At 38.5% G+C, this 23,682-nt stretch overlaps 1 protein-coding gene across 1 annotated transcript; it reads left to right on the forward strand.

Annotated features, from left to right (window-relative positions):
- Positions 1 to 13,891: 13,891 nt before the first annotated feature.
- On the forward strand, positions 13,892 to 16,615 carry LOC145063405 (alanine-tRNA ligase). The gene is made up of 9 exons (XM_079011007.1): positions 13,892 to 14,232; positions 14,929 to 14,995; positions 15,108 to 15,185; positions 15,414 to 15,466; positions 15,564 to 15,647; positions 15,783 to 15,835; positions 16,031 to 16,095; positions 16,182 to 16,240; positions 16,380 to 16,615. The coding sequence occupies exons 1-9, from the start codon at positions 13,981 to 13,983 to the stop codon at positions 16,467 to 16,469; spliced, it is 801 nt and encodes a 266-aa protein (XP_078867133.1). The 5' UTR covers positions 13,892 to 13,980; the 3' UTR covers positions 16,470 to 16,615.
- The last annotated feature ends 7,067 nt before the right edge of the window (positions 16,616 to 23,682 follow it).

Consider the following 23,682-nt stretch of genomic DNA (forward strand, 5'->3'; position numbering starts at 1 on the left):
CATATAAACTTTTTATCCCGAGTACTTCCTCAAATAACAAACGTGAAATGTATTATGGATACTTTGCAACTCGTCATGCAATTCAAGCTTGTATGCTTGATTCTCTGTCCTTTGAAGTACTTTGAATAATCCTATAAAACGAGGACTCAACTTCCCACGCTTTCAGAATCTAATAAGCCCCTTCTATAGCGAGACTTTAAGTAACACTAGTCACCCACATCAAATTTTATCGATTGTATTTTCTTATATGTGTAGATTTTTCTGACGCCTTTTAGCAGCTACCATCCTTTTGTAACTCAGGACCCGCAACGTGCTTCTTTCCCGCTTCCAACCAACACGATGGTGTACGACACTTCCTTCCATATAGTGCTTCGTAAGGAGGCATCTTGATGCTTGAGTGATAACTATTATTATAGGCAAATTCCGCTAATGATAGGTAGTCATCCCAGCTACTAGGAAACTCTAAACACATGAACACAACGTATCTTCTAAAGTTGATAGTTCTCTCACTTTGTCCGTCTGTTTGTGGATGATAGGCAATACTTAGGCACAACTTTCTTCCAAAATATGGAAGTGAATCGACTGTCCTTATCGGACATGATAGATAAGAGTACTCCATGTATCCGGACGATTTCCTTTACATAGGTCTCGGCCAACTTTTCCATAGACCAATTATCTCGTGTGGCTATGAAATGCACTCTTCGTAAGTCGGTCTACTACAACCCATATCATGTCGTGACCATTATTGGTCTTTGACATTTTTGTTATAAAATTCATGGTAACATCATCCTACTTCCATGTGGGTGTCGGTAAGGGTTCCAAATCCCCGCATGGGTTCTGATGTTGTACCTTTACTCTTGCACGTGTTACGCACTCTGCTGCGTAAGTTGCCACATCAACCTTCATTTTCGGCCACCAGTAATATGGTTTTAAGTGCAAGTACATTTTGGTGTTGCCTGGGTGTATATAATACATGGTTTTATGAGATTCTTCCATAAAAAGATCTTGTATACCTCCCAACTTGGGCACCCAAATGTCATTCTTAAACGTCTTCAATGCTTGTTTATCTTTTTCAAACATAAACGTCTTGCCTAGATGTTCTTCCTTCTTATCACCTCTGTCATATCCCTTGTTTGAGCTTCTTGATATTTTCCATAATAGTTGATATCACTTCAATCTTCAACGATCTAACTCTTTTTCCCTTCTGGAATCACCTTCTTACTTAAGGCGTCAGCTACAATATTTGCTTTACCTAGGTGGTAAAGTATCTCGCAATTGTAGTCCTTGAGTAGCCCCATCCATCGCTTTTGTCTCATGTTCAATTCTTTTTGCGCGAAGAGATATTGAAGGCTTTTATGATCCGTATATAGTTTGCATTTAGTTCCGTAAAGATAATGTCTCCATATATTTAGAGCAAAAACCACTGCTGCAAGCTCTAGATCACGAGTCGGATAATTCTGCTCGTGGGGATTCAACTGTATTGAGGCGTAAGCTACTACTTTGTCCCTTTGGGTAAGGACGCATCCCAGTTCAATCTTAGAAGCGCCATTGAAAACCGCAAAGTCATCAGTTCCTTCCGGTAGGACGACGATTGGTGCTTCACACAACCTTTTCTTCAATTCACCAAAAGCCTTTTCTTGTTTCTCGCTCCACGTATAGGCAATTCTTTTTTTTAGGCCTGTCAATGGAGATGTGATAGAAGAAGAGTTATGGATGAATCTTCGATAGTAACCATTGTTACAACATATCAACATATCAGCCAATCAAACAACCAATCAATCAACATGAACAATACTAGCCTATTTGTCTAATCAACATGCCACAATACATTTGTAACGTCCCAAAATTCAAGACTAAAAATTTCTTTTAATAAAGTATCACTTAAAGTAAAATCATCATTTCAAAACATAAAAAGAGTATTAGTTTTCAAAATACATGTTCATTATCAGAGTAAAACATTCCCATGCTGACTAATCTATGGTGTGTGCCATGCGATCATCCCGAGCTCCATCATCCGCTACCGGAAGTACCTGAAATCAAAACTGAAAGCCGTAAGCACGAAGCTTAGTGAGTTCCCCAGATACCACATACCATACAAACCATTCATAGCCAAGAACCATACATAACCGACTTATCCATAACCAAGTAAGGTGCTATGTGCCAAACATAGTCTTGCCATTATGCCACGGGCCGCACGTGGTCTTCCTGGTCAAGCGTGGGCCGCTCCCTGGGTCTTACAGACAAGTGCCAAGGGCCACCCCCTGGTCTTACAAACGTGTGCCAAGGGCCACCCCCTGGTCTTACAGACGTGTGCCAAGGGCCACCCCCTGGTCTTACAGACAAGTGTCAAGGGCCACCCCCTGGTCTTCTATGCAAGTATCACAAAGACAACCGTACATGCTACTCTACTTAGCTAAATAGCATACAGTGTGCCAGAAGCCACCTCCTGGTCTTTCATATCTATAGCATACAATGCGCCAGGAGCCACCTCCCCGTCTTTCATACATATTGCTTAGGGCTAACCCCCGGGTCTTCTTACCATACAAAGTAACATACTGTGTGCCAGGAGTCGCCCCCTGGTCTTTCATGCATATTCTAAATGGGCCAGCATTGGTGCCCTGGACCCATACAAATAGTGAGGAGACTCACCTGATACTGCTGAACTGCTGCTGCTAATCCCTTTGACCGCTACTCGACCATTGAATGAACTCCTGCTCTACTTACTTCCCGAGCTATCAATATCAAAGCAACACTGAGTCTAACTGACCCCCGAAAGACAACCAAGTCAACTCAGGTCAAAGTCAAAGTCCTGGTCAAAGTCAACCTTCCAGGTCAACCCTACTCGTCGAGTCACCCTACTGACTCGCCGAGTTCATAAGTCCAGAGTCCTTCCACTCGCGACTCTACTCGCCGAGTCAGCCCCTGACTCGCCGAGTCTACTGATTCCCGATTCCTGTCATGTCCAACTCACTGAGTCCTTGCTCGACTTGCTGACTCGAGTCTTAACTCGAAGGGTTTGGGACTCCGCAACCTGACTCGCCGAGTCTAAGAACAGACTCGTCGAGCACAAGGAAATCTTCATCCAACTCGCCGAGTTGTTCATCCAACTCGTCGAGTTCATGCCCATCTTCATCCGACTCGACGAGCTGTTCATCCCACTCGTCGAGTTCCTCCTCATCTTCATGGTACTCGCCGAGTCCACTCAAAGGACTCGCCGAGTCCATTCAGATCTCCCAACATGCAGAGGGCTTTTGAGTCATGCAGGGACTCCAATCCATAGATCCATACTTCCAAAACTCCATCCCTACGTAAAGTTGCAAACTTTACGTATAACTAAAGAGATCTAGGCTCAAAACACATTAGGGTTTGGTTTAAGGACCCAAGGGCTTCACCAACTACTCATCTCCTGATGCTTTATGACATAATGGACTCACCCAACCATAGATCTGAAGTGGCAACAACATATCTAAGCCCCTAACCCGATTTGGGTCTCAAACAACCATAAAACCCCCAAATCTCATGACAAAATAGATCTAGATGCAAAGAAGAGAAAATGGCAACTTAATACCTCCAAGATGAACACAAACTGAAGTAGATCTCGAGCACACACCTCTCCCTTGAAGCAACCTTCTTGATCTTCAAGTTTCCTCTCCAAAGTCTCCTTCCTCCAAAGCTATTTCTCTCAATAATGGAAGCTCACACGAATTATAGGGTTTACAGGTCCCCTGGAGTGATATGGGAGCTGAGGGAGGGGCATAACACCCTTTATATAGGATACAACCCCCGGAATTAGGGTTTTCCTCGCACAGACCAGACTCACCGAGTCACCTTGGCCGACTCGCCGAGTCGGTCACTTACTTCTCGGCCCGGATCCCGCTCGGACTCGCCGAGTCCCTCCTAAATTTAGGGTTCCCTTTACTTTCTTGGCTTTCAAAATCTTGGGTGTTACAACATCTACGTCATATCATACAAAAGACATATATTGGGCGACCATGAAAGTCACATAAGGGTTCAGTCTTTTCCTTTACCCGATATTAAAGTAACATATAGTATAGTGAGATAACACACATGAACTTGACATTAGAGAATCACAACTACACACGTAACCTCGCAAGAAACAGTCTCATGAACCACATAGACAATAATCAAAGGTCAGACCTCCGCCTACGACTCAATCCTCAAAGTTTGACCAAAAGCCAGTGGTCACTGTCAAATTCAACGTTTAATAGAAATGTGGTGTTACCATTTACAATGCACGTCACAGCCCACTACACGACAAAATAGTCATAAAATCAATAAGAGGGCTTGTCGTGGTCCTTAAATAAGTGTGTCTCGCTTCCTTGCTTAACAACCTTCCTTATTAAGGCCTTAATCCCTTAAGTCAAAAGTTCAAAACCTCACATCTAATTACTCCAAGTGACTTAATGGATAAAGTTTCAAACCTTATCCATTTTCAAGGCTTAATCATTTTGAAACTCCAAACCTAACTTTATAAGGGTTAAAACTCATACATTACACCAATGGAAATACATGCAACATAGTTTTCTATCTTCTTAACAAGTATAGAAGCAAATTAAGACGTCCATATGGTATCGGAGTTCTCCAAACTCCAGGAACACAAATAAGGGACCAAAATACACCAAACGTCTCACAAATCTCAATCTAGAAGATAAAGCATCGAGCTTGGAACTTTACACTTACAATGATCCAGAAAAGAGGTGAGAATGATGGATCTAAATTGTTGTTAAGCTTTCTTACAACAAGAATGGCCTCCTTCTACTTCTATTACCTACAAAGACAAAGACCAAATCTCAAAACTCTTTATGGAGTCTAGGGTTTGGGAGAAGGAACATTTAATTTATGGAGGTGGAGGCCGCCACATGATGGAAACTCTATGAATATAAGTCTTTAGACAAGACCCAAGGCCCGAGAATTAGGATTTGACCAAACAACACAAATGCATCGTGACCACCTATGTGTCGCGTCAATCCTTATTTGATGATACATCCCAAAAGTACGGTCCAAAATTTTCGTTTTGAAACTTAATATAAAACCACAAATCATCCATAAACATAAAGAAAACCACGTATCATGTATCTCAAAACATCATATCAAATATTGTGACAAAACCATATGATAAAAATATCAGAGTCTAAAACAATCCCAGGCTAAAGTTGTGGTGTGTGTCATGCGATCATCCCGATCCTTTCCCTTTGCTAGTGGAAGTACCCGGAACCAAAACTGAAAATTGTAAGCACAAAGCTTAGTAAGTCTCCCCAAGCTACCACATACTATACACATAATCACATACTGGGCCTAGCCCACTGCATCGGGCCCCGTCCGACATCAGATGAATCCAGCATCGGGCCTTGCCCGACATCGGACCGAGGTCCGACATAACTTGGACCTAGCCCCTGCATCGGGACCCGCCCGACATCAGACCGAAGTCCAGTATACATTCATGAGCATAACATGAACATACACATAAACATAAGCATAACAAGAAAGCTAACATTCCTCGGGCTTGCCCCGACATCGGACCAAAGTCCGGAACACATAATCATTCACATGCAAGAATCACGAAGACATCAAGTATATTAAATGCATCGGGTCCCGCTCAACATTAGACCAAAGTCTGGAACATAAAACCTACATCGGGCTAACCCCTACACATATAATCACACATAAACGGGCCGACCTTGGTGCCTTAGATCCGTTCCTATAGGAGAAGACTCACCTCTCAACCAGAATACTGAACTCGTGTGTGAGGAATCTTTGTTGGCTGCTCCCACGGCTCCCTGACTAACTTTATACAACAATACTTAGTCAGACAAACTGAAAGTCCTTTTAAGGGTAAAATGACCATTTTACGCCCGTTCTTATTTGGACCATAAACAAAGCCCAATTTCATCTAATCTTTCTAAGTCCACTAATGGCCTAATTTTCTAAATTAGGCCAAACTTCTCAAATGGGCCTTCCTTAAGCCCAAACACATTCTTAACCCAAATTATTTGACTTCTGATGGCCCACTAAGGCCCAAAGACTCAAAGTCCAAAGTATGGGCCAAACCGAGGCCCAAAACACCAAGCCCATGTCTGTTGAGTACACGAGGCGTACTCCTATGTACGATAAGCGTATTGGGTAAATGGCATGTACGCTGCGGATACCTACATGTATGCCCATCGTACTAACCTGTTAAGTCACTTTTCCCATTAAGTGCTTAATACTCTAATCCAAATGCCAAAAACACATATCCAAGTCCTCTTCAATGTCTTCATCCATAAAGTCGATCACCCGGTGGCTTGCAACCCACCGAATGAACCCAACTTGCAAAAATAGCAATAAAATTCCATGGAAATGGCTAGATATCAAGCATGGTTACATAAAGGCCTTAAAGGTTGAAACTTTACTGCTAAAGGGATGCTTTGAGCTCCAAGGGTGGCAACCCTAAGCTCAAAAGCGAAGTTGCATGAAAAGGATCCATCATTTGGACCTAAAAAGGTCCAAAGCTCCTTAATCCTAGATCTAAGCTTCTAAGAGGAAAGATGGAAGCTTTATACCTCCTTTGAGTGCCAAAAGATGAAATAGTTCCAGATCATTGAGCTCAAGATACTCAAGTTCTTCTTCTTAAACTCCTATTCTCTTCTTCCAAGTTTTTCTTCACCAAAATGAGCTCAAAAGGTCAAACACACACAACAATGGAGTATGAGGGCGTACTAGGATTTTTTGAGGGTAAGGGACTAGTAAGGAGGCTAGGGTTTGAGCCATAATGGGGTATTTATATGGCTTTAAACCCTAAAAATTAGGGTTTTTGAGTATGCTCACGTACGTTGCGCGTACTCCTTGGTACGCTACGCATACATGCATACGCCCCCCTGAATCCTAGGTGCCTCCATGCCCCGCGTACACCAGGTTACGCCCAACGTATGACTTTTGGGCAACCCAACTATTTGGCCAATTTTGCTAAGGTTCATTATAGAAGTCCATTTGTCCCATTGCTAGTCCAATAACTAATATTAATTACTTAAATTAAATAATACCTCGAGAGACGGATGTTACATTTAAACATGCACTTTGCATTTTTCCTTCAATTAGCGCTTTGCGACCACCCATGTGTCACGATTCATTTTGGTAAAAATCTTAGGTGTTACAACAATATATCTATTTATGTTTTTTGTTTTTCTTATTATTATTATTATTTATTTATTATTTTTTTAATAACCCATACATGTAATCGAGTTTTTAAGGAGGAAGTTTGTTATTTATACACATGAGAATGGAGACATATACATATAGGAGCCAATACCACACCCACCTACCGCTTACCGTTAGGCATGGCTTCCCTACTACTCCTCTCCTGTCAACATCTCGCTCACGACGCCGCTATCGGTACCCCCTGCCTCATTTTTTATATATTAACACATTCGCTACCGATTTTGTTTTTGCATAAAGGTTAGTTAATCTCTCTTTGGCATTTTAACAAACACATGTTGGGTTAAAAGAAAAGTTATTGATTTCCATGTGTGTGTGGGTTGTTTTATGTAACATCCCCCTCTGGCACGTATCACAATATTGTCCGCTTTGGGCCACTCGGCACGAGGACTTCCCAGGGGGTCACCCATCCTGGTACTACTCCCGCCCGAGCACGCTTAACTGCAGAGTTCTTATGGGATCTGCTGCCCTCACGGCTTTAAAACGCGTTGTGACAAGGAAGGTATCCACACCCCTTTATAAGGAAATGTTTCGTTCTCCTTCCAAGCCGATGTGGGATCAGATCTAACCCACTTTCACCCCCCATTATAGGGTTCGACGTCTCCGTCGAACACATCGACCCGTGCCCTAGCTCTAATACCATTTGTAACATCCCCCTCTGGCACGTATCACAATATTGTCCGCTTTGGGCCACTCGGCACGAGGACTTCCCAGGGGGTCACCCATCCTGGTACTACTCCCGCCCGAGCACGCTTAACTGCAGAGTTCTTATGGGATCTGCTGCCCTCACGGCTTTAAAACGCGTTGTGATAGGGAAGGTATCCACACCCCTTATAAGGAATGCTTAGTTCTCCTTCCCAGCCGATGTGGGATCAGATCTAACCCACTTTCACCCCCCATTATAGGGTTCGACGTCCCCGTCGAACACATCGACCCGTGCCCTGGCTCTGATACCATTTGTAACATCCCCCTCTGGCACGTATCACAATATTGTCCGCTTTGGGCCACTCGGCACGAGGACTTCCCAGGGGGTCACCCATCCTGGTACTACTCCCGCCCGAGCACGCTTAACTGCAGAGTTCTTATGGGATCTGCTGCCCTCACGGTTTTAAAACGCGTTGTGATAGGGAAGGTATCCACACCCCTTATATAGAGATGTTTCGTTCTCCTTCCAAACCGATGTGGGATCAGATCTAACCCACTTTCACCCCCCATTATAGGGTTCGACGTCCCCGTCGAACACATCGACTCGTGCCCTGACTTTGATACCATTTGAAACATCCCCCTCTGGCACGTACATTTTAGATGACCATAAATCATTAGAGTGTTGTAGAAAGGTTCATAAAGCATAAAGTAATATTGAACAAACACGAGTAAGGCCGTTTATGAGGAATCTATTTGTCCAAAATGCCCAGTTTATTATGGTGAGGATGTTATAGTTAGGAATAACACAAAGAAGAAATTGATTATCATTGTTGTAATTTGAACGAGATTGTAACACCTCAAATTTCAACCCAAAATTTTTCATTTCAATTTACCAAAATTAGGGTTTTACAAACCAAGTTATCAAATACACAATTATCCCAAAACAACCAGTGTCACAATTATCAGAGTTCATAAACATGTCATAGTAGTAAATCTTCCAGCGTGTGTGTACAATTAGACCTTCACCTTCTCGCGGTCCTCGGAAGTACCCACCACATATAAATCAACAAATGTAAGCCCACAACTTAGTAAGTTCCCCAAGATACCACATATAACATAACATAAATAAACAACTATGGGTTATTAGCAACCCTGGGGACTATCAGCAGTCCCAGTGGGCTAACCCACGCCCGGTGGGTTATCAGCAACCCTAAAGACTATCAACAATCTTGATCACATATTAAACACCATAACATAATAATAACAGGTAGACCCAACTACTCATCACATATACAACTATTCTACCATACATGTAAGAATAAAGCGAGGAGACTCACCTGATACTGACAAGTAAATCTCACACCCGAACTGTCGGACGTAGACTCTGCCTAATCAACAAAATAATCAACCTTAATTAATAATTAAGGGCCAAAACTCACTCACTAGTCCCAATCCCACAACTAAAATTTCTAAGTGCAAAAGGACCATTTTGCCATTCTCATAGTCCAAAACCCTAAATCTTGACCAAAGGTCAAAGTTAAGAAAACTCAACTATCAGCCAGTACGTTGAGCGTACTACTTCTTACGCGGGGCGACTACAAAATTAGCATCCATTAGGGACGGAACCGACTACGCGCCAGGAGTACGCCCGGTGTACTCTGTTTGCTGCTATTTCCACCAACTCAGTGTCTTAATCCATTAAGATAACCAACCCAACCTCATATCTGACTAGTATAAGATGTCTTAACCTATAAAGTCGATGGCTTTAAGCCTTTGCATGGCTAGGAAGGACCCAAAGTAACAATCTTTAAACTTCTAACACACTCTAAGATACTTTACTTATGCATGAGATAAAGGGGACGATCAAGCAACCATTTTTATGAATCTAAAGGTCCTAAAATGCATGAAAGGACAACTACAGTTCCCTGGAGTGTAACGCCCGTAGATCAGGGCTAGTCAATTTAGAGACAACGAGCATCAAAAATTACTTTTTGATTGAAGATTATTTAGAATGAATAATCTTATCGAAGTTATAGTGGTCGTGAAAAGGATTCCGGATATATAAAGAATGTCGAAATCCGAGTTATAACGAAAAGTTATAACCTGTCGAAGTTTCGCGACAAAACCGGCACGACACAACGCGACGTAAATAGTGAATTTATGATAGAGCGATATTTGACCTTAGCGATCTAATTTAAAGTTATAGAATACGTTAAACCGAGAGCGTGCATAAAAAGAACGTCTAAATCTGACTTCGTATGAGGAAATTATGATTTTTCTAAGTTTCAACTTAACAGTATGCAACCCGAAGTTCGAATATGAGATCGAGTGGTTTCTGGTCGAAACAATCTAAACGAGAATCAAATATCTCGTTAATCGTAGTTTAATGGTAAAAAAACAGACAATAATGGACGTCGGATGAAGAAATTATGATTTAGCAGCGGACTTTTCCCGTCCCGGACTACTAAAAATAATATAATAAAAATAAAGTCAAAATTAGCCGACGAAGTCTAAACAAGAGTTATAGATCATAATCTCACCTGCGCATGGATATAAAGAACGTCGAAAATGGAGCTCGTATGCGAAAAATATGAATTTTTGAAGTTCGGGGCACGAACCCCAACCCTATGTCAGGGTTCACGACGTGAACTCAGTGATGTGACCCTTCTGAGCCTGGCAGACCCAAGTTGCGACTACGCACCTGATGACGTCCAAGGTCACGACGTGAAATGATGGTTCACGATGTGAAAATCGAAAAACCACTCCTATAAATAGAAACCGAAGGCAATCGGGTTTGGCTGCTAATTCCTTAACTTCTCTCATACTATACTCATCCTTAAGCCTACGTTTAACCCCCGAAGCCCCAGTATCACCCCGACACCCATAGCAACTCCCGACGCACCGAATATCCCGAGAAGAAAAGAGTTTCGAGCCGAAGTTCTGCCCACGAGAAGTCTGGTGTGTGAAGATATCCCGGTTTCATCGAAGAATACTACTTTAAGAGCCGTAGTGTTGTCCGATAATCGTCTTATCATGTGAGTGCATAGTCCCTATCTTGAATATGGGTTTAATACAATTATTGTTTGAATGTATTAAATATATGTTTTGTGTGAGTTATTTGATGTTGTCTGAGTTATGTTATAAAGAACATACCTGAGTGTTTATGATAATATCAAGTTAAAGAGTAAACTTAAGGTTTGTTATAATGGTTATGGGATAGTATCTCTTTATGAGTATGAGTGAGATATATATGGAGAATAGAACTTTGAAACTTGTCATTGACCCGGAAGAATGGATTAGACATGGTTATTCGTCCCTAGTCTGAGAGTATGGATTGGACTTAGTTAATTGTCATTAATCCGGGAGTATGGATTAAGACTTAGTTAGTTGTCATTGATCCGGGAGTATGGATTAATACATAGTCAGTTGTCCTTAGTTCGGGAGTATGGACAGGACATAGAATCTGTCATTAGTCTGGGAGTATGGATTTAGACATAGACCAATTGTTCCTTATCTGAGAGTATGGAATGGGCACAATCATGAACTCGAGAATATGGATTAGATTCGGGAGTAAGAGTTAAAATTTAAGGTCCCAGGGTATGGATAGTCTCGTTGAGAGGATTGACGGGGTAGGGTAAGAGTTGGTTATATATATATATATATATATATATATATATATATATATATATATATATATATATATATATATATATATGGTTAGGTTATATTGTTTCTAGTAACTATTGTGTGCCAGAATGCACAGATCTGGACCACTTGATGAATAGAATCAACAATCATGATCTGATGGTCTATGATATTACAATAGGGTAGCACATATTATATAATCTCACAAATTTCAACAAAAGGGTATTTTGGTCAATTAACCTATTTTAAAAAAGGAAATTTTTGGATTTTAAGGGATCATTAATTCCTTTATTTTTAAAAAAATCTGATTTTTTTAAAATTAATTCTAATTAAATTTTAATATTACTTGTAATAATAACCGATTTTATTCTGTCAGAATGACAAAAAGTCAACAATAAACTAGTAAATATATTTGCGGTTTTATTCTTGCATAAAATTGTTTCATCAAAGATACTTTTTATATTAAACATGCTTAAAAAATTATACAACATATTATCAAGAAAAACATTTTCTAAAGAATACGAATTTTATTCTTTAAGAATCAATATTTACAAAATCGATTACCTAAAACGATGGAATAGGTGGCAGAGGATCATTGACCAACGGGATGGAACCGGTAGAAGAAGGGGAAATCATCAATTGCTGTCAATAAGGGGTTTTAGCATCTCCGATTAGCGGAAGAATAAAGAAGAATAGGGTGGGTTTGGGTGGTTCAGTTAACGGAAAAGGGGGGGGGGGTTACGGTTCGGGGTGTTGGTTTTGTAGGGTGATCTCGTTTAATGAATACTCTGATATATAGAATTAGGGTTATGAAGATGAAATACGTGATATTCTATTATTTCCTTAATTATAGGATCCTAATTAAATCATTTCCTTTAATTAAAAGCACAAAAAGTCCAAAATACCCTTTAATGATTTATTTAATGATTTATTAATTCTTGAATTCTTATTGGTGCATTTAGGCACACAATAGTTGCTAGAAACATTTGAACCTAGCTCTCTCTCTCTCTCCCTCTCTCTCTCTCTATATATATATATATATATATATATATATATATATGTTATAACATTGTGGAGAAAATTTTATATTGTGTAAATTCTAAATTATATATATATATATATATATATATATATATATATATATATATATGTTATAACATTACGGCATTGAAATCACTATGTACTCACCAGGTTTTCCAAACCTGACCCACTCAATATTTTTGTATCACATGTATGGATACAAAGACACATTACACTGAGAGATTAAAGAGATGTATATTATTAGTGTAAATAAATGTAATTTCGGTTTATGCTTATGTGTCTGTATTGACCAGGACATCCCAAATGATTTAAAACGAATAAAATACATCTCTTCGGAGATGCTTGGATAAAGTATTTATCATGTTTTCTGGAAACAAATTCTGCAAAAGTTTTCCTTAAAAGATTACTCTGATTATAAAATAAAGCATAAACAAAGAACTGCAAGAACTCACACAAACAACTTAACTCGGGATTATGGTTTTAGAGAGGGTTTGGTGGCTGATAAGGATGCTTAAATGAATACATTATGTTCTTTAAATAGGGGGCAAACCTTAAAATTAAGGTTTTAAGTCTGGGCTAGTACGCCCAACGTACCAAATGTACGCCCAACATACTAGCTGTCCATCCGCGATCATTCATGCTGCATGAGTACACTGCGCATACTCTTACATACGCCCTACGTACAACCAATTTCGCAAGCCTTTTTCTCCAAGGGACCAAATGTGTCACTTTTGAAAATGATTCAATAATTAATAAGAATACTTGATTTCGGGATGTTACATGGACTTCATCCATCTAGGGTTGCACTTGCAGATGAAATTAAAAGAGTAAAGTCGTTTGTGATGAATTCATGTGTGTGTGTTTTAGTTGCATCCATTTTTTTTTGAGGAGTGTTCCATCATCTTCGCCACCTTCTCGATTGACGACCTCGTCTTTGGACGATCTTGCAGATAAAGACTTAGATTTTTTTTTTTTCTGTTGTTTTTGTGTGTTCGATTTTTTTAGAAAGAAAGAGTGTAAATTATATCCACCTTTTCTTTTCTAGGTATAAAATCCGATAGTTAAAATCAAAATCAAATGTCTTATTTTTTTGGGTTTGAGATATAAAATGAGTAGAGATCGATGAAAGAGAGTAAATAACCTCAATTTTTCTAGGTTTAAAATAGAGAAACTTAGGATTGTATGTTTTTTTTTTATATTTAATACTCTTAATAAAATAATTTGAGAAATTATAAAAAATATATTAAAAATTATGGTAATCATTTCAGTTTTGAAATAAACCTAAATACACCGTTTAAAATTGAGAAATTTGTAATTTTGAGACATTAGAGTCCTAAAACCGAAAATACAAAAACATGTCCATTTTTGCAGTTTTGTCCTCCAAATATTAGGAACCCATATATCATTGTAGACTGCTACTCGGATCTCCGGCGAAATATGGAGGAATCATCGGAAAACAAATCGAACATATCACCCGAGTCGTCTTCGTCCGTGGCTGATTTCGGCGTATTGGAGAAAGCCAAGCCATTTGCCGGTGATTCTGCCGTAGAATGGGTCGAATACGCTGTCCAACAGGCAGTGATTACACAAAAAACCATCGCGGAAACCCTAGAATCCACAATATCTCTCACCAAATCCCGCCTCTGCCAAATTAAATCAACTTCGACCGCTCATCTTCATATGTCAATCGTAAGCTTCTTTTAATCAATAAGTTTTATGTACCTGTTGCTTTGTCTGATTGTTTAGGTAAATATATTGATAACAATGTTAAGCTAGGCAAAACCTACAACCGAGAGAACTGCATATGAACTAAGGAAATCAAGGCGTAGCACTTTTTTGGAAGGGAGTATGTGGTTATGGGTACATTGATTAGCTAATAAGGGATGGTGTATGATGATTAACTAATATGGAACATGGAAGGCATTTTTGCGTTGCTAGCGATGCAAACTTTCTATTTGAGGTGCCATGTGACTTATAGAGGTTGAATGATTGAAACCCTGTAATTTTGTAGTTCACATGGTTTGACTTAGCTTTCTGTACACATATAGGACTCTAGGAGGGAGGTTGACACTTGACACATAATCTGTTGTCTTTCTTTTCATTATCACTCTATACCAGCTTATATAAGACCAATGAAAAACAAGTTTGTGTAATGTCACTTTTAATAGGTTGGACATTTTGTAAAACATGGACTAATAAGAGTGCTCATCGTGGAGAATGATAATCATATCTAATGTTAATGTTAAGGGGAATAGAATAGAAGTGGCAAATTACATAAATTTTGTACATTGTAGCTCCTTGTTGCATGGTAATGTCATATTCTGATGTGAATCTTGCAATATGCAATGATCATCTAAATGAAATTTCTTTTTCATCTTACTATAGGAAACTCTGCAAGACCTGAAATCTGATTATAATGTTTATGAAGCTATTGTGTTTGGAAAAATCAAAGGTTTGTCATCAAATGCTGAGTGTTGTCAATGTCCACATTGTTTATATTTTACCCCTACATACATGTTTGACTAACAATATGCTGTCTGTCTGTCATGAATGGTGGTGAACAGAGGGTGTTTACTTTGCTGCTGCACATCCGTTTGCTACCAGTGGATTGATTGTTGGCTCAGGGGTTCTGGCTGTCAAAAGTGAGTCATTTAAAAATTTATTCCATTTCTATTGATTGTTGGTTCAGGGCATTTATGTCGTTAAACATAAAAACATTCTAAATTGGATTTCAGTTAATAGATTTAAAATGCTTCTAAACACAAATCCTTTTACACATTCAAAATCCTAACAACCAAAATGCAAAACTTTTCATAAAATTTTCTATCGAAAACTACTTCCATGATAACTTTTTTACTATTCTATTGTAGGCACAAGGCGTTCTTTATACTACAACACACTGCGTCTTTTTGTCAACGAAGAGGTAAAATAAAACAAAACATGATTTAAACTTTTATTAATATTTGTACCTTTTATTTTTGTGACTCATTTATTATTTTATTTGTTACTGGTGTGAACAGGCCATGCTTGCTAGAGCTAATGCTAAGGTACAAAAGTTACGGGACTCTCTGAGAACCTTAACAGAAGAAAGCAAAAAGCTGGAGGTAATCCTTTTTAGTGCCTAAAGTTTAAAAAAAAAATATATTTTTATAATTAGCTTCAACAAGTGAATTTCTCATTTTCATATATATATATATATATATATATATATATATATATATATATATATATATTTTCAGAAGTTCTCATCAGATGCTGAAGTAGAGCTAAAACGAGGGAGGACAAAACTCAGGTTTGTGTTTGGCAAAATCATCTTATCTCATTCCATTGTATGTTGAAAAATATGCTCATAAATAGTTTTTTTTTTTTTTTTTTTTTTTTTTTTTTGGATGATATTGCTATAATTGGGTTGATTTTTTAATAATATGAAGAAATCAATAAAAGTAGGTTGCTATTTCTTGCATTTAACCCTTGTTTTAATGTATAGACAAACAGGAAAGCAAATCCAGGGTGTCATCACCTCAGCTTATAAGATCGAACGACAAGCCGGGGGTATATTTTTCTTTTGCCTTTTATTTTATTTTTTATGTGTTTACTTGTGAAATGACCTTTACGCCCTTGTGTTTTATCATAACCAGGCTTGAAAGACATACTCAAAGAGCTTCCTAATAGAGATGCATCAGCTTTCCGTTCAGAGGTGCGTACCTAACACTATATATATATATATATATATATATATATATATATATATATATATATATATATATATATATATATATATATTATACATTTATCATTCACAGTGAGAGTAAGAGTTTGTTATTGGTGGTTTGTAGGTGTCCCAACTTGCATCACAAGCTAAACGAGAAAGGAGGGTTCTTAATAAAGAGGTTAAAAAGATATCTAATTATGGTATCTCCATCTGAACAAACATTCACAACAAATGATATGAAAAAAAATATATGGTAAAAGATTGTTTTTTTTTGGGTCCATGGTGTTGTATTTTTAATCAGAAAGGCATAATCCAATTTGGAAGTATGAAATGATTTTAACAACCAAAATGTCAGTACAACTTCCCTTGCATTTGGTACAAATCACTGTAACGTGGTAATGCCTGTATTGGCATTTTTTCAATAATGTTTTACTTTAAGAAAGGAAGTACAAAACCCCTTTTTTTACTTAGATCTCGTGTTTTTCTTTTTGGAGGAGAATATTTGAGTACGAGTGTTTCTTTTTTTACTTGAATGACTTGGTAAATGGACATGGTGCTACTGATGCTATATGCTTATTTTTTAATTATCTTTTTGGAATTTCTAGACACTTGTCACCATCAAAACAACTTATGTTATCCTGTAATGTTGCATTCATTGCCTTATTAATTGCCTTCATATATGCTTCCTATCCAAGGTGATGAAGATTACTTACTGAGATGTGATTCTCAAAGTTATCAAAGACAATCTCAACACAACCTGATACAACTTGGGACACATCCAACTCCTCCAAGTGTCCTGTTAAAAAACAAAAAAACCCCATAACAAAAAAGTTATCCCTTTTGATTTAGTCAAATGCCATTTAACACCAGCAATACTTTCCATGAGGCTATTAATGGTTAACATATCAAAAATCTTGTAAATTGCTAAGATCATCCACAATAAAAAGAGTTTTTGTTGGAGCTTTTTGGTGGAAAAACTTAATTTGTCACCAAAGTAGGAGGAGAGCTTTTTCAAGTAACTTATACATGGGACCCTAGTAAAATTTTAATTGGTAGAAAAGCAATGTGACCCACCAATTTGTTAAAAAAGCACGAGGCAAGAGCTTGATAATTAGGAAGCTATTTGAAAAATATGAGGTTTGAAAAAGCATAGTTACATAATTTGCGGTATACTTTGGTACGGGTACGCAGTATGCAATTCGCTAGGTCCCTGTAATTGTAATTCGGTACCCGCGGGGGGGGGGGGGGGGGGGGGGGGTTAGGATTGGCTTTGTGATGCGTAAAATATTTTCAACAACTTCGACCCAAAAGTCATCATTTCTTATATGATTAATAACAAGCTATCCAGTTGTTCTAATGTGTTCATCGCCGTGTTTCACCCAATCTCTCCACGAATGACGAACAATTGTTGTAGATAGTGTCTCTCTACAAATGAATAACCTCTTCAATAGTGAATAACCTCTTCAATAGTGAGAAACAAATCGGGTTTTTGCAACCTTTAAAAGCTCCAACTTTGAAGTCTCCCTAAAAATGGACAAAGCTTGTCCATAATTCAGAAAATATTTGACAATCCTTTTCCCCTTTTATATGTGTCATGTAACCAAATAAACTCGCTTGCAAAATCTTTAAAAATCAAGTTTAAGGTATGAACACAACATGACGACTCGAAAAATATGTTTGTACATCTTTTCTACTTTCTTTCCAACAACTTTACAATTAGCGGCATTGTCCGTCACAACACTGAGAACATTACTTGGGCCGATAGAATCAATCGTTTGGCTTAGAAATTGAGCAATTGCTTTACCTGTTTTCTCCACTCCAGAAAAGTTAGTGGCATACATAAACATAGAACCGCAACTGTTTACAACAAACACATTGAGCAATGATTTATGTTTTATGTTTGACCACCCATCAGATACAATAGAAATAACGTGTGAATACCATGTTTCTTTAAACGGTATCAAGTCTTTCTCAATATCTCTAACACATTCGTCTAGTAAAAGAGTTCTTGCTTTCTCACTTGATGGCGCTTTATAACCTTCAGGTGCATTTCTTAATGCATTTACCATGTCACGAAATTGAGGATTCCGCAAAACATTAAATGGAATCCCATTAGCACATAAGGCCCTCGCAATTTTCAAATCAACTGCACTTCTCTCCATTATTGCAAAAGATTGTTTTATCGGTTTCTTAGAGCTCAAATTTGTTTTTTTTGTTAAAACAGAACTTCTTAGGGATTTAGAGACTCTGAACTTTTCAGCCTCTTTCACTTTCTTTTGCAACCTTTCATAAGTTTCTCGGACTTTTAGTACAATGGGACACCTCTTAATTTTAGTTTTTTTTTTCCGAGTTGAGCACCAAAAAAATAAGTATAAATGCGGGTATACGAGCTAGTAAATGTTCCATGACAATGTTTACAAACCCATTTTTTAGAACTACCAGGATTTTTACTACTACCGACACTAATAAAAGTAACTTCATTATATAAAGGCTTAGCATCTACACTTTGTGTTTTTGGCTGTGTAACTTGACTCCCACGACTTGTATGAAATTCTGATTGTTGATTCTCGTTGTCTTCTTCATTGCCAAGATCAACATAATGATCTTCCTCTTGGTATTGTTGTGACTGTGATTGCTGTCCTCCATCATCTTCCTCACAGGTATTAGTTTATTTTTCTTCCTAAAAACCATGATACTGTAAGTCTACTGTTACTGTAATCGGTATTGGGTTTGAGATTCAAGATCAAGAACCAAACTATGAAATTTGAAATTTGATGTTCTGGAATACAATTGAATGAAAAATACGATGGAGTGGAAGTCTAATATAGGCCTAAGTACAGAAAATATGAAATCAATTTTGAGTCGATCGACTCTTCAAATTCTGGCCCATGTTTCCAATTGATTGAAAATGTGTATTGGAATAAGGAAAATCGCGATTGCTACAACATCTAGTACGTTCGAATTGAAGATTTGGAACATCAATTTCAGGTTCTTGAGTCGTGACCCGGAGCGTACTTGGTACACATTCGTACCGTGTTTTGGTACGAACGACTTGTATCGCAGATCGCGCTTACCCCAGAGAATCACAGTTCTTGCTTTGTCACTTGATGGCACTTTATAACTTTTATTATATTTATTTATTTATTTGTTTTTTTACTTATTTATTTATTTTTATAGTTTCATGAGCTTTTTGGGTGAAAAAGTTCTTGAGAACTAGTCGAAGCATGTTGGTGTTAGTTTTGGAGCCCAAGACCACCTTGACGAAGCCATACATTCTGAACTATCTTTGGAATGGAAGAAAATAAACTTCCTAGTCAAGCTTTGGTTGTACGACAACATCAAAATAACCCTTCAACAAATGGTGCTCAAGAAGGGTGTTACTGCTCACGATGTTTGGGTGAGTCTTGAGAACATTTTTCGAGATAACAAGGACGCCCATGCCATGCATTTAGAACAAGATCTTTGCTCTATAGAGGTAAGTGATATGTCGATCATCGAGTATCGTTAAAACTCAAAGTTTTGTCCGATCTTCGTGCTAACATAGAGCAGTCGGTACCTGAAAAAAATCTTGGTTACCTATTTGGTGAACGGATTTGGAGAGAAATTCGACCAAGTCGAGGGTATAATTTTCCATGAAACCCATTGTCGTCTTTCCTTCAAGTGTGTTCGATGCTTTTGCTTAAATAATGTCGTCTCTCTCTCGGACAACGACTATCCAAAGAATTTACCACGATAACACCTCCGCCCCAATAACCCTTCTTGCCGAAATCGGTGCCGCTCGACTTTCCCTTTAATAGGTGAAAACCGGAACAATCAGCGGAATAATAATGATCAGACTCAAAGGAGCAATGACCGATGCAACAATGGTAGAGGTGTTTAATGTGGTGGTGATCGTCGACAACCTCAACATGATTGTCAACAACCTCTTCCTTTTCCGCCAGCTGCTTGGTTTGCGTGAGGAATTCTTCCTCAGTGGACGTCCTAGCGCCAACAAATGACCCAAAAAATAGGCCCACATATCCTCATCAATAGCCATGGGGTTCATGCTAACCCCAACCTCCAAATAACTGGACCCCAAATAGTGGTGATGGGTTCTCTCGACAATCACAAGCAACCCAACAACCAATTACCTTTCATACTAGTTGGCCCACATCAAATTCGACTCATCAACCCACTAGGCGTTTCAAACATTAAACCTTCAAGAATCGATGAATTATGGTTGGTTCATGGACACTAGTGCTACAAACCACCTCTCGTCAGGTACGGATAATCTTGAAACTTTTTTTTTTTAAATAATTGCCATATTTCATCACTTCTTGTTGATGACGGGTCACCCATACCCATCACGTACAGGAGACATATCATCCTTCTAACACCTCACTAACCTCTTCACTTTCACAACGCTCTTGTTATAACAAATATAATAAAGAAAATTGATAAATGTTTGCAGATTTACTACTGATAATGACTGTTCCTTTGAATTTAACAAAACTACTTTTTTTTGGGTGAAGGACACTCGGACTCGCCAGATCTTTATCCAATGTGATAACATCGAATACCTTTGTCTATTTCATGATCTCAACTCTCTTCCTCAAGTGTTCATCTCTTCAAGACCTATGGCGTGACACCAATGACTCGGATACCCCGGGAAAGAAGTGTTTCGTCATTTGTTTTCCAACAATTTGTTTTCTTGTAATAAAACAATTTCCAAATTATTATGTAATGTGTTCCAAATGGGAAAACATGTTAATCTCCCATTTTTTGCTTCTAATAAAATTGTGAACTCTCCGTTTGATTTGATTCATTGCGATATTTGGAATTCACCATTACCCAATGTAAGTGGTCTTAAATATTATGTCATATTTCTAGATCATTACTCACACTACTTATGGGTTTATCCTCTTCGCCGAAATGTGACACCATATCAAAATTCTTTCGTTTTTGCACCATTTATCTACGATAAATTTAATCATGATATTCATGCTTTTCAATTTGATCATGGGGGTGAGTTTGATAACAAAACATTTGTTACATCTTTCACAACAATGTCATTCATATTCGTTTCTCATGTCTAAAAACCTCCCAACAAAATGGGAAGTCCGAACGCATGCTCCGAAAAATTAACAAACTTGTTCGATCCCTTCTATTTCAATCTCATCTCCCACCCGCATATTGGGTGGAAGCTCTCCACACAGCGACACACCTCCTAAATTGCCTTCCATCCAAATCTATAGTCAATGACACGCCGCACCATAAAATCTTCGAAACACAACCAACATATGGCCCCCCTCCATGTATTTGGATAATTGTGTTACCCACATCTATATCCACCTAACAAACTTTCCCTGAAATCCACCCCATGCGTTTTCCTCGGCTATCCCAAAAATCATCGCGGTTTTCGATGTCTTGATCTCAACACCAAAAAGATCATTATTTCCTTACATGTCACTTTGACGAATGTGTCTTTCTTTTTTCTTACATGACACCCAACTCCCCTCTATTTTATGATTTTCTTGAACCATATCATCAACCAAATCCAATAGCAACTCACCTTATTCTTTCCAAACCGCCGACTTCAACTATTCCAACAATCACCACACCTTTCCAGACCTCTCCACCACCCCCATTCGCTTAATTTAAAATTAGTAGTCGATGACACCTCACTCGTTACTGCTTCAGCTCACCCAAAATCCTATCCTTCGCCGGTTCCTCACTTCTCAAATGCCCCTCAACCGAAGGCCATCCACACAACCATTCCGCTCTCCAATCATCCAATGACCACTCGATATAGACGTGGCATTGTCAAACCCATTTAACGCCTTAACCTTTATACATCTAGTCTATATCCAATTCCAAAACCCCATAATTATGCCCTTAAAGATCCTAATTGGCACTCCGCTATGCATGATGAATATAACGCATTAATTAAAAATGGCACATGAATTCTCGTACCCCGCCCATTGGATGTCAATGTGGTCCGACCAATATAGCTTTACAAACATAAATTTAATGTTGAAGGATATATTAGCAGGTACAAAGCTAGACTCGTGGCAAATGGAAAAAGTCAACAACTGGGTATTGACTGTGATGAAACATTTAATGCAGTTGTTAAGCCTGTGACTATTCCCACTATTATCAGCCTTGCGATATCTCAAAACTAGAACGTGCGTCAACTAGACGTGAAAAATGCATTTTCTACACGGTCACTTATCCGAGATTGTTTTAATGCACCAACCACCCTGTTTTATTAATACAGAGAAGCCAAATCATGTATGCCATCTTCATAAGTCCTTATACAGACTCAAATAGGTCCCTCACGCATGGTTCCATAGATTTGCTATACATGCTATTACTCTTGATTTCAACATAACAAATACGATTCATCTCTCTTTATCCTTTAGTGGGGACAATACATGACATATTTACTTTTATACATGGATGACAGTATTCTCACCGCCTCCGGTGCGATTCTTCTCTGTCGACTCATTGTATCTCTCATCATAGAGTTCTCGATGGCATGTCTTAGGGAATTGAACTATTTTTTAGGCATTTCAGTCAACCGATTGGGTGCAGGGATGTTTCTCTCTCAGAATTACGCCTCTAATATCCTTCAACATGCTAACATGTCACAGTGCAACCCATGTCACACTTGAGTTGAGTCAACTGCCAAACTTGGTGGTAGTGGTTAACCAGGTATCTGACCCGCCCCACTACTGTAGCCTTACGGTGGAATTACAATACCTCACTTTTACTCCATACATATCTTTTGTTGTTCACCAAGTATGCCTTTACATGTAAGATTCGAGGCAACCTCATTTGTAGGAACTCAAACACATTATTCGATACATATGGGGCACACTTGATCATGGTCTCTAACTATACATTTATTCCTCTATGTATTTCACAATCTACTCAGATGCTGACTGGGAGGATGTCCCGTGACTCGTTGATCCACCCTTGGTTACTGTTTTTTTCTTGGAAACAACCTCATTTCATGGTCATGCAAGTGACAACACACGAATCATGTTCCGAGACTGATTGGTTACACAATCTCCTAAGATAGTTTCACTCTCCTTTTTGGTTTGCTACAATGGTGTATTGTGATACCATTAGTGCTATATACATGACAACCAACCCGATCCACCATCGACGGACCAAGCACATTGAGCTTGATATTCACATTTTGTGAGACAAATTTATTGTCCGACATGTTCGAGTTCTCCATGTTCCTTCCCGTTACCAGTTTGCTAACATCTTCACCAAATGTCTCCCGTTCCCGCTGTTCTCTGACTTTCGCTCTAGTTTGAGCATCTGCCAACCTCCCACTCAAACTGCAAGGGAATATTAGTGATTATATATGTTTATGTATTTTGTATATAGCCTTGGTAGGCTATTGACCCACTCTCATGTATGTATGTTTTAGCCCA

The sequence above is a fragment of the Lactuca serriola genome, chromosome 7 (assembly GCF_051521515.1).
Source record: "Lactuca serriola cultivar US96UC23 chromosome 7, Lser_US96UC23_V15, whole genome shotgun sequence".
Lineage (NCBI taxonomy): Eukaryota > Viridiplantae > Streptophyta > Magnoliopsida > Asterales > Asteraceae > Lactuca > Lactuca serriola.